General features: G+C 40.3%; 1 protein-coding gene across 4 annotated transcripts in view; it reads left to right on the plus strand.

The window, feature by feature from the left end:
• ANO6 (anoctamin 6) overlaps window positions 1-11489 on the plus strand; it is a 160240-nt gene extending 148751 nt beyond the window's left edge. For all 4 annotated transcript variants that reach the window (XM_019514613.1, XM_019514616.1, XM_019514614.1 and 1 more), the window contains 3 exons: window positions 6613-6815; window positions 7260-7365; window positions 10798-11489. In XM_019514613.1, the coding sequence (XP_019370158.1) occupies window positions 6613-6815; window positions 7260-7365; window positions 10798-11004 (516 nt within the window). In that variant the 3' untranslated portion in view covers window positions 11005-11489. The remainder of the gene's footprint in view (window positions 1-6612; window positions 6816-7259; window positions 7366-10797) is intronic.
• The last annotated feature ends 1251 nt before the right edge of the window (window positions 11490-12740 follow it).

Genomic DNA, 12740 nt, shown 5'->3' on the forward strand with positions numbered 1-12740 from the left:
AACTAAATTGTTTTCCAACTATTTAAGTTGGTCTAATAAAAGATATCAGGTTCACCCAAAGAACCTTGTCTGCCTATGTCCTCAGGCTAACATGGCTACAACCTACACCCCTGTAAGCAGTGATGGTGCGTTTATGCTGTAGTTCAAGACTACCAGCATCCCATCACCAGTTTTTGTCATTAACAAACAACTGAATTTTTTGAAAACTGAAAATAAAATTAAATTGGAGTGATTACATCCATGTATAGTTATAAAGTACTACAGTCTGTATCCTTAATGGAATATTTATTCTTATTTTAATGCAACATGACACATGCTCAGTGACACTGTTCATGAACTGCCCTCTTAAGATATCCTGCTCACCAGTTCCCTAAGTTTGTTGAAATCTGTTTTTCTGAAGCCCAGTGTCTTTATTCTGCTGCTCTCCTTTCTTTTTCCCTTAGGATCTTGCATTGTATCATTTCATGGTCACTGTCACCTAAGTTGCCAACCTTTCCATTGCCATTCACTTCCTCCCTTTTTGTGAGCAGAAAGTCAAGAAGAGCTTTCCCTTAGCTGGCCTGACTGCCAGCTGTGTCAAAAAGTTATCCCCAACACTACAGGAATTTGCTGGACTGCTTCTGCACTGTTGTATTTCCCTCCCAGTAGATGTCTCGGTAATTGAAGTCTCCCTTGAGAACCAGGTCCTTTAATTTGGAAATGCCCATCAGTTGTTTAAAAGAAGGTCTCATCCACTTCTTCCTTCTGGTTTGGTGGCTTATAGCAGGTGCCCACTGTGACATCCCCTGTGCTGCTTTCCTCTCTGACCTTTACCTAGAGGCTTTCAACAGACCTACCTTCCACTTCATACTGCATCTCAGAACACAAGTACATCTCTCTATAAAGTGCAACACCTGTCCTTCCTAAACAAGTTATACCCATTCATGTCAATATAGTTATGTGAGCTATCCCACCATGTCTCTGTAATCCCAATTACATCACAATTCTGTGATTGTTCTGTGATAGGACCTCCAATTTTTCCTATTTATTCCCCATGCTTTGTGCATTAGATAGAAACATTTCAGGTGTCTGATTGTCATATCTTCTTCCTGAGATTATTGCTAAGTATTCTGCTATTGCTTCCACTTCATAAGTTTTTTATGCAGCACCCCCAGCTCTTTACTGATCTCAGAGCATTTGTTTCCACCCCCAGTAGTTAGTAACTAATAAGCAATGGATATTAATAACAGTTAGTAACAAGATTAAGGAAAAAATGAGTCTTAGCAAAACAAAAAACAAAGAAGAGAGATGAGAAAAGGTATAGCAAAGATAGTCACATACTTTATTAACCTGCATCTCTAATTAGTCTCCACTACAGCCAATTAGGATTTTTTTTTTATTGGAACTATTTTAAGTACATAACTATTTCAGTCTCTGTATTTCAGACAAACAGATTTAGCCAATAGCCCAGTAGTCAGGGCACTCACCTGAAATCCTGGAGCAAGATGCAAGTATTTGAGTCAGGCCAAATAATTTAATTATGTCTTCTAAATCCCAGGAAGGAGAGCAAACCACTAGGTATAAACATCAGGTGACAGAGTCTATAGCAGTTATTGCTAGTGTTCCATCTAATGTAAATACATGGCCATTGAAATATGAGAGTAAAGCTTGAACTTGAGCTGTTGGCTGCTGTGCTGTAGACAGGGATTATGTGGCATGAATTAGGACTTTTGTAATTTTGAAAGGTCTCTCTCACCCAGTGTGAAACAAGAACATTCTAATACAACTGGAAAATCATTCCCCACCTAGCTCCAGTCTCCATTTACTGACTGCATTTGGGACCACCATATTCCCAGAGAACTTGAGAACTACCCATTGCACCAGATCAACTCAACAGAGACGACTAGAATTAAATGGAGAAAGAGTGTACTCAGAAAGATGGGTGTTGGGAGGAATGGCAAGCATGTGCCATTAAAGTGTACACTCCAGTTGCTTTGTGCTACTTTGTTAGCCAAAATGATGGGAAATCCAGCAAGCTCGGTAGTGGTATAAAGAAGTGATATAAAGAAAAATTGGTTCAAAATTGGTAATACGTATCACCAAATTATTATAAGTATGACATGATAGCAGCTCTCTGGCTCTTAAATTTAGTATTTACATACAAAAAAAAATTACATTAAAATAATCTACAAAAGGGAATTCCCAGAAAATAACCAGCTATATTATGCTAGCGTTAAGATTCTCAGTGCATATCAGGAACTTCCATAGGCTGATTCAGAATTTTTAAAAGGGTGGGGTGCAGAAATAGCAACCAGAGCTGCAGGAGTAACTGCATCCCCCATGCCCAGCCTTTCTCCCCTTGCCCCACTCAACTGGATTGGGCATACCACTCTCCAGGAGCTGAAGCAAGGATCTTTTTTAAGTTCTTGAAGCAGGTTAGAATCCCTACATACACTTTTGGCACCTCTCCCTTCCCCTTTGTGCTCAGAGGCACCTCCCCTGCCTTCCCCTCCCTTTCCCTATTTATGCCTCTGGATGCAGGGAGACACACCTGCTGCCACCACTGTTCTGCTCCAGCTGTGGCTGCCAAGAGAGGGGCATGTGGAGCCAGGATCAGCTGGGAACAGCTGTGCCAGTTCCCCCTCCCTGCCCTGTTCCCAGGGAATACTTGGGGGAGCTCCCCCATTGCCACCACTGCTACTGTCCCTGGCTGAGCTGCGCTCCCTGCGCAGCCTGGTTGGGGCAGAGCACTGGAGCACCCCTGCCTACATGTTAGGAAGGAACAGCGGTGGCAGCAGGCAGAGGAGGGGCTGCTGAGCATGGAGGGGGAGGGAGAGGATGCCAAGAACAAGGCAGGGTTGGATTCTTGCTTGCTTTGGGGACTTAAAAACAAGTCCTCAGTTGCTGCTTCCACAGGGTGGCCCAAAAAGGATGAAACCATGCCACTGCATGCCCTCTGGATCTACCCTGTGGTAACTGCTTTTAGGTAACTGTTATAATGGCTAAAGTAAAACACTAGCTTCCTGGTGTAGTTATGCCACAAAAGAAATCCAAATATATTAAGGCATAAAGATGCCCAGTTAGGACATGAGGAATGTCCTTTGAAAGGAAGAATGCCCTAATTCTGCCCTTTGAAGGCACCACAAGATGAAAAATGGAATGCATTTTTTTAAAATAAGTTTAATCTACTCTCAAGTGAAGAGCTCTGGAATACTATCATCATAACCCAGATGATTCTTGTATGTCACCAGAGACAGAGTTATGGTTGTTAGTGGCTTAGTTGTATATTAACATGCTCTTATTAATGTGCGTGGATTTCTTCTGAGGCAAAACTGTACAAGGAAGTTATCAGAGCAACTTGTTTTTGTATTCTGTGGACAAATCACATAAAGAACTCACATGAAAAAATCATGTGAAGAACAAAATGGATATTTCCCCTTATCCTTGTTTACTTACCAACCTTTCTCTCACGAAGACATGTACTTACTGCTCTAAAGGTAACTGAAGTGCAGCCTTGCTCTGTCCTTGGTTCCTCAATTACTACTTAATCCCATAGACTTATTGCATGTTGATGTCATATTGATATCATGCATTCCTATTCACACTGTACTTTTGTAGAAAATTTGTATGCCAGAGACAACCAACCTTTGTATAAATTCAGCTTATTTCCTACCAACTTCAGTGATATTATTACCACAGAAGGGCTGCAGGATCAGTGTAATTTATGTGCAATAATTTTAGCCCCAGTTGTTTTAAAGACTGCAAGAGACTTGAGAATCATTTTGGATGAAGGTTTGTTACGCACCAGGATATGACGCTATAGCCCAAGTGCTGGGAATAGTTTATTTTTTTCCTTTTCTTTTAATTTGTGTTTATTTTCTTTGACATCCAGGCTCCTGCACATGAATGCATAAACTTCCCTTCACCATCCCTTCTCCCATCTGATTGCTTTAGGTCAGTGTACAGAATCTGTACCTACTCTTCCCTGTGCAACTGTTGATTTTGTTACTACTGATCAGCTACTGTAGCCTTGGGCACAGTATATTTTCCCCTGCATATATTACCTTTGCAGCACCTGCTATGCTACAAGTAACTTTTTTGTAAAACTATTAGTCTTGGGGCTTGTGGTTCAAGCAGCAGAGCTGTTATTGTAGCATGCCAGAGCATCTGTTGTTGATTTGAAGACTGATTTTAATTTGTTATGGTATAAATGGAAAACTGTATTCAGTGTAGCTTGGGAAACAGAGAACACTGCTTGTGTTTGTACTTTTTCCATGCGATACTCTAGAAAGCAGCCCACAATTCTGAAAAAAAAATGTTTCCTTTTAGAGGACACAGTAGAATTAGCTTTCTTGTTTCTGTTCTTGTAGCTCTGTGCAGCACATCTGGAGATGATTCTGAAACAAGGGAAAAAGTGAATCGGAGTTCAGATTTATGATTATGTGAAAACTGGGACCTTGCAAAAAATTCAATAAGAAGGAGCCATTAAACTATGTAAATACTGTATCCCACATTTTTTTTTATTGATGCTTAGGAGAAGCAGCAAATTGATTTGATCCAAAGAAGGAGAGGGGGGTTTTTTTCCTTCCGTTTTGCCTTCAGCTAGTTTATGGTTTGATCGTATCCAAACCATATGTGTAATGAATATTATAAATTTATATTTAGCTAACACTGTTTCTGTGCTTTTAGCTCAGCAAAAGCTGGGTAATTTGGTTATCAGGTTTTTTTTCCTCCATGCAGTTAGAAAACTTGTTAATATTTTGCATATCTGTTCTAATTTTAGCCTTTGTATGCTAAAAGCAACTAGTATCTGAGTGTAAATGTAAACAACATACAGAAGTTCTGTTTCATTGCTCCCTGGTGTCTACTGCCTGAAAGCGGTTTCTAAAGGGACACTCCCTTATATTTAATCTATGCCAGAATACATTATAAAAAAGCTTTCTTATGTTGATATTTATCCTTGAAAACTTAACGCAAAATTCTTTTATTATGAAGCCTCTGCCACTCATCAGCCAAATGAATGCAAGTTTTGACAACTAAACAGCAAACCATCAAAGCTCAGTCGAGTTTGAACTTTAAAAGGGCCCGATACTTGTGCTACTGGAGTCAGTTGGAATTTTTCCCAGATGTGACCAGGGTGTAATTGTCCTTGCTTCTGCCACCTCATTCTTATATTAAGTAGGATTTTGGTTATCACAGAGTTTGGGGAATAAGATATTACTCAACATATGTAGAGTAATGTTATGTTTTGCATAATTTAAAAATGCATCTTCAAATCAGGGCTTCCCTCACATGCACAGCTCCTAGGCAAGGATTTTTTTGCTTGCCCCATCACCACCCTAAGCCTGCAACATGCACTGTTTCCCCAAAAGGAAGGAGCATTACATACAATTGCATTACACAATGGCTCTTAGGAAAACCAGGCTAACATAAATGTGAATAGAGTAGAAATATATACCACCTCTGAAGTTCAACTTTACTTTCTCTCTTCACCTATTTTCTTAAATGTTCTCCCCATTTTTCTATCGCACACCAATATACACTGACTTTCTCTCCCCTTCTATGTACAGTATTTCCCATTCTGGGTTTCTGTCTCCATAGTTTTCCCCATCCCTGCATTGGTTACACATTCTGTTTCTATGATCAAGGTTTTGTCTACTGCCTTGCACCTGCAGTTTTCCAGTTATTGTGCTGCTAATTAATCTAGCTTTATGCCTGATTGATCAGCAGCAGATCTTAACAGTGGAGATCCTTTTCCGTAGGAATAGGCAGCAATCAGAGAAGGCATTGGATTAACCAGGATGAAGCCATCATCTAGAACAGAGTTGTCTTGAGGAGCTCACTACTGTAACTGCCATTAAACCCACAAGCCTGATTTCAATATTTGCTTTATAGCAGGCAAGTGGAGTGAAGTATGGCTTCTCTTGGGAGCAGGATGGCAATAAGCAGTCATGCAATATGTTTAACAGCAGCAGGCAGCTGCTATCAAGAAAGGAAAAACTGTCCTGGCATAAAAAATAGTTTCCATGTCCAATGACACCTGGAACCTGTGAGCCAGCAGCTGCAGAAATGAACTTGGCCTAGAGAACCCCCATAAAAACCAGGAAAGTTTTGGGGGTCAGGAGTGAATAAGCTATAGAGGTTGGGGTTTTTTTTAATTCAAGCCTAAGCATTCCTCATACAGTTTAATTTCTTTTTTAATAACAGACTTTAATCTGTAATTTTAGTCACAATTCAGCAATCAGCAGTTGTTTAAAATATGTGGTAAGTAGGTCTCAGAGTAACCATGTTTACTGTAGCCGACTATAAAGTGCTGCATGTTTAGTTTGGTTGCTGAACTGCTCTGAGTAGCCATAAGAAAAAATCATTAACTGCACAACTTTCTAAAGGGGTCCAACAGAGCTGGTATAATTTAGAGGCTATACACAGTGTACATTCCAACAGAAGATCATTTTATGCCTCTGAGTGACGGCATATTTGTTTTTCAGGAAGAACTACTGAATTGGAAGTGCATACATTCTGTTTTTAATGAAATAATGCAATTCTGTTGAAATGCAAATTGTATAAGAAAACTACCTGTATTAATGCAGTTTGTTAAATACGGTTTTCTTTTTGTCTTCATCCAAAATGCAGGCAATGATAATTGCTTTTACATCTGACATGATACCTCGTTTGGTTTATTACTGGTCCTTTTCAGTCCCTCCCTATGGGAATCACAGCGACTATACCATGAAAGGCTACATAAACAATACGCTTTCTGTCTTTGCTGTATCAGACTTCAGAAAGGAAAGCAAGCCAGTTCCACTCTCTTGGTTTGATAACCAAACAACATGCAGGCAAGTGTCAAATAAGTTTTCTTTCCATTTCATAAGAATAATCCAGAAAACATCCTCATCTGGTTTATAGAAATCTAATTTAGTCCTGTTTATACACGGCTCACCTCAGAAAGAGTCAAAAGTGAAATTAAACAACAGTATTATTCACTTCACTTTTTATTAATCCTTGCTCAGTTTGATTTCTACCACTAATGAATACATTGTATTAACACTGTCTTTGTTGTGTTGTATTTATTATGTAATTGAGGAAAATGAATTTCAACAAGTTTAGCTTATTTAGTAGTTGCACAGTTTATCTATCATGTTTATCTACATACAGTTTACAGCTTAGAGCTTACTACTCCAGACTGCATTAAGCCATGACATGTTTTGCTCCATCCCCTGGCCATAGTGTATTACTGCAGAGCTTGTTGAAATGGTCTTGTGTTTTTAAATTGCCCACAGATACCGTGATTTCCGCTATCCTCCTGGGCATGAACATCAGTATGAACACAACACATACTACTGGCATGTGATCGCAGCCAAACTCGCTTTCATCATTGTCATGGAGGTCAGTCCACAGAGCTGTAAATTTTTATAAGTCTTCCCCACAAGCAAAAACTACAAACTGAAGTTAATTATTTTGCAAAGTGATCAGTTTGTTTGCTTTGCTAACAAAATGTATTGTGGTGGGTTTGCATCAGCATAGCAATGAAACAATACTAGTTTACCCTAACTGAAGATCTGAATCTATGCATTTAGCAGATCCTTACTTAGGGAACTTAAAATATTGGAAGAGTCTGTTAAAGCAACTTGTGTGCATGCCTTTGTGCCTGTGGATCCCCACCCAACCCAAACATGCTAACTAGGCATTAGTTTTAAATGATTTTATTAAGGTAAGCAACAATATGGCCACATTGTTGTAGTCCATATGGTGGATGATAAAAAGCTCAAATCTAGTGCTAAACTTGTGCTGGAGGCAGAACAGCTGCTCTGCTGTATTCTGTGCTATTCTGGGCTCTGCCATGCTAGGAGTTAAGCTGGGGAGAAAAGCCACAGAGCAGCTCTGTGGTCCTAGATACCCTAATGTTGCCAACCCCAGGTGTACAAAAATCTTGAGCTCAGTCCTTGCAAATCTGTGCAATTGAATTTAGAAATATGAGCTGTTTTGAAACAGCATCTGTCTGGGATATATTATTTGCCTTCTGATTGTTGAGACCTTAGTTTTCACATTTTCAAGCCCTTCTCCATAATCCTGAGGGCCAGAAATTTAATAGCAGTTGGCAGTGCTGACTGCACCTCACTGCGATCAGACTAGCAGCAACTTCTCTCTCTTGTGGGATTTTGAAGAGATGTTGAAAGTAGCTGCAAAGCTGCATGGCTCCTAAGGAGAACTAAGCTGCTGGGTAGGAAATGGGAGCCTAGAGAGCTGTACAGCAGCCTTTGGCCTATGTGCAGGTGCTTCTGAAGAACTTGGTGGATCTCAGATTTCTGTGAGGCTGTGCTGTCCATTCTGCAAGGGAGCAAATCCTGTCTCCTGTGTCAATACTGGGACAAGGTTTGGTGGGTCCAGTTCTGAGTTATTCTTTTCTTTTTTGGGGGATGGAAATAGAGTATGATTAGATAGAGTTGGCTGGCCCAAAAGTGACCTAAGAGCTGCTTTAACTAATGCAATCTTTTCTGTGTCCCTCACTAAGCTTGGAAACCAACAAATAGTCATAGATAATTATGCGTCTTGGTCATGTTCTGAACTAGGGTCAATGCAGTGCCTTTCCATCACTTTCATACAGACCAGGGAGGCTTTCTGCACTGAGGACACATTTTGAAATCCTCTTACACAACCAGAGTACCAGGAAAAGGTCTCATTGGGAAACAGGCCCTGAAAGTAGAACTTGGGATTTCCAAGCCACTATAACGTGACCCACAGTATCCATGAGTATCAGTGAAGCACTTGTAAGTAAAAATAGAGGTTTTGGGTGGTGGGTGTGCAGACATTAAAGAATCCACAGTCTGACTGTACCTATGGGAGGTCTGACTCTCAGAATTTGTATGATTTTCTGGATCCTGACTTTTTCCCCAGTCAAACTAAATAGGTTTTTCCTCCCTTCCTGCAAATACAGCAGTCCATAAAGACAAATTCTTTAAAGTCCTAGGCCGGAACCATACCCTGCCCAAAGCACACCCCTTGCCAGTCTCTATCCCAAATCTCATGTCCCTGTCCTTAATAGCCGGCCTACTGTGACTGTTTATTTAAACCAGCCATAGCTGACTCCCTGCAACTTGGTGCTCCCAGGTTTCTGTCTATAGATTGCATATAACTACTGCTTTGTCATGCATTGGTATTGTAAACTCTTCTGCAGAAGGGATGGCCTCATCTTTATATGCATACAGTGTCTAGCACATTGGTAGTCCTAGATATTATGGGCCAAATCTAAAAAAGAAGCTGGCAGCATAAACATAGAATTCAGATGGTGTTCAGATGCCCAAGTCATAAACTGCATTCTTAAAACCCCTTAGTCAGCAACTGCCTAGATGCCTAGAAGGGGTCTCAGCTTCATAGGCACTGCAGTCCTTGATCTTAGCATTCCCAACCACTTTAAAAGTTATGCTTCTGGACATGCACAGAACAGAACAGTATTGATAAGGCTGGGCAGCTTGGTTCCTAGCTCATGCCCAAGCCCAGTGAGATTCCAGAAACCAGGTATCCTTTCATTTAAGCCCATTGAGCATCCACTGACAAGACACACTTACAGAATGCCCTCTCCTCCCAACACACACACACACCCCACTGGTCTTCCCACAGAATGCTACTGTTTCCTTTTAAAAGACAAAAGAGCTTAAGGAGAGGATAGTGCTGTTCTCCCCTTTTATAGTATCATAGGGCTTAAAACGCTTGCCCACAATGCAGGAAACAGAATCCATTCTCACCTGTCTGCCAGAGGACACTGTCTTGGATCTGTAGCTTCCTTGGAGATTGTGCTGCCACCTGGCTGCAGGCTATTCCAGGTGCAGCTGTGCCAGTGTACAAGAAAGACACCAGAGTCTAGACAGAGCATGCCTCTGCAGGTTAGTGATCAGAGCAGAGTTCCAGGCCATGCTGCAAGGACTGTGGGTGTGAATGCTTTGCTGCCTAGTGGCTCACCTTCAACAAGGATGGAAGTGCCCCATCACCCAAAACAGCCAAGTGCCAGCTGGTTATGGCTCTTTATAGAAATATGGGAGATGTGGGTTTGAAGTCCCTTAGACGCAGGTGGGCATTGAGTCCAATTTTTGGGAGGCTAAAGGACCCATAAGCTACTACTTAAAGGGTGGGCATCACCACTGCCACTTCAGTTTTTAGAGGTAAGAGCAAACCTTAGAGCTCAGTTCTTTGGAAGAACAGTTATAAGCACCATTCTGAGGCAGATATTCTTGGCTCTGGATCCTGGGTGGATGGAGGTGCTGGTTGCTCTTAATCAGGAACTACAGAAAAGGGTGTGGTTCAAGTGACACTGGCTAGCAGAAGGTGGCTCCCTACTTAATATTCAGGTTTACTAGGGATCACTTCTCAGGTGCCTAATTCTTGCCATGTATTGAATAGGAAGAAGAGGATGATTATCTGGGTTTTACAATGCCTGGCTGTGGTGCAGTTCCAGGACTGGGACCACACTGGAGTCTGGAACTGGCTCCAGGTTGTCACTTTCCTACCACGTTAAATTTAAGTCATGATGGAAACCAGACACACACAAAAAATGCATATTTTGCGGACTATTTTTGTGGCTGGTTTTCTATTTTGTAGCAGCATTAATTTATTGAATGTTTTTCAGGGTTGCTGTTTACACTGAAATTAACATGACAATCTGCCAGGGGCCTATATTACTGTTTTCACTCAGATGTCCTGATTTTATGGTACAAAACAAATCTCATTGATCCTAAGAGATAAAGCAACATTTCTTCTCTGTGTTGTTCTATAATAATAGTCTTATTCTGTGTGAATAACCCTTTTTATTTTTACCTTCCCCAGCATATCATATATTTTGTGAAGTTTATTATTTCATACACAATTCCAGATGTATCAAAAAAGACCAAGAGCAAGATCAAACGAGAGAAATACCTAACACAGAAACTCTTGCATGAGAATCATCTCAGGGTTATGAAGAAAAATGTGGAAAATATAGCTGACAAACTCTTGAATGTAACCGACACCACTTTCCGACCAAAATCTGAATAAGAATTTTGCACGCTGATATTGCTTACCTAGCGTGGCTCTGTCAGATGTTACTAATGACTAATCAAAAGTTTTAGATTAGCTACTTTTAGCAAATACAGTTTCCTTTTAAATAGTATCTTTTTAAAGGTACAGCATTTGTTGGTTTCAGCAAGACATTAAGAGACTAAGATAATGCCTTGCTAACATTATCACCAGAAAAAGTGACGTTTTTTTCCCCTAGTTGTTTTAGACAAAATTTTTATCATGACTTTTTGCACACTGTTAAGAAGAGGTCAGTTTATTTTGGAATGTAGCAGAATACCTTCCACTTCATTCAGGCATTGTTTTTTTTATCTGTTTCATTTGAACAAAACACAAATAATTTGTATTAAAGGAAATAACACAGCAGCCGTTAACTGAGAGCTTTGATCAATGAATAATTCAATCACTTGTGATCTAAATAAATTAAGAAGAAAAGCTAAAAAAAAAAAAGGGAAAGAAATGAAGAAAAAAGGAAGATAATAGAACTAAATGATCCTTATTGCACAACCTGTTGTCATCATGGTAAGCATTGTGGTACACTATATGAAGCTTGATCGTCACACTGGGCATTACGTGCATAATAGGTTACTTCAGTCACTGTGATAAGCATGGATTTGATCACAGTGTCAGGAAGCATTACAAGCCTGATTCTCTTCTTGTTAACAGCTGTGTAAAGCAAGAGGGATTCCATTAAAAGTCAGTGGAGATGCACTGACTTTGCAGCATTGAGTGTGAAGATCAGGCAGTGTATCTTTACACAATCAATGTACTTTAATTAGTTCATTATGGCAGTTCTGTTTTGAGCTGGTGTGTGTAATCTTGAAGGTCTCTTACCTGTCTGGTAAGAGTTTAAAATTCTTTTCACATATATAATAATATCCAGAAGGATGTATTTTACTTTACTTTCACAGCCAAAACTATCTACTTCGTTGGTACTTTTAACAGTGGAAGGAGTACATGGCTGAACTTATCATGATACACTATTTTATGAGTAAACTTAGACAGGAGCATGGATTCACTGAAACAGAAAAGGAAGCATACAATTTAAAATGTGTTACATGTGTATGTTGAGTTAGGTGGGTCATGCTTGCTTGTTTTGTCATTTTTTATATTTAATACAATATGTACGCATGACAAAACTCTAAAATAGTTCATTCATAACTATATTACATATTATGAAGTGTGCTTTTGCTGAAGCTAGATAATGTCAATTAAATGTATTTTATCCTGGTAACAACCAAAGAAAATCAGAAAAATTGAAAGTACTGCTAATATAATTCACCTCCTTCCAGGCTCATCATGTGACACAAAAATGGAGCTCCAGTGCTGTATCGTGTTTTTTAAAACACCTACTGACCAGGGAGTTGAAGTAGCTGTCAGTATGGAAATAGTTGAGAGATGGATTAAATTCAAGCTTCCTTAGGCTCAGAACCTGTGGAAAGATCCACACGGACACACAGGCCACAATCAGACAAGAATGGATGTTTAGTTCCCTGGAGACAAGTAGCAGTAGAGCACCTTGTGCTGCCGCTACTTGTCTCTGGGGAATGCCCATGCCATGTGCACTTCAATGTGTGGCAAGTTACCCTGGGTGAGGTCAGGGAGGCTGAGGCCAGCAGCCTTACCTGTGGTCCTGGGGGTCTCCTGGGGCTGCACCAGCAGCAATTCTGCTACTCGGAGACTAACCAGCAGCCAGAGCGTGGCTCCAGGTGGCC

The sequence above is a fragment of the Gavialis gangeticus genome, unplaced genomic scaffold (genome assembly GCF_001723915.1).
Source record: "Gavialis gangeticus isolate Ggan-Ray unplaced genomic scaffold, GavGan_comp1, whole genome shotgun sequence".
NCBI classification, from domain to species: Eukaryota; Metazoa; Chordata; order Crocodylia; family Gavialidae; genus Gavialis; species Gavialis gangeticus.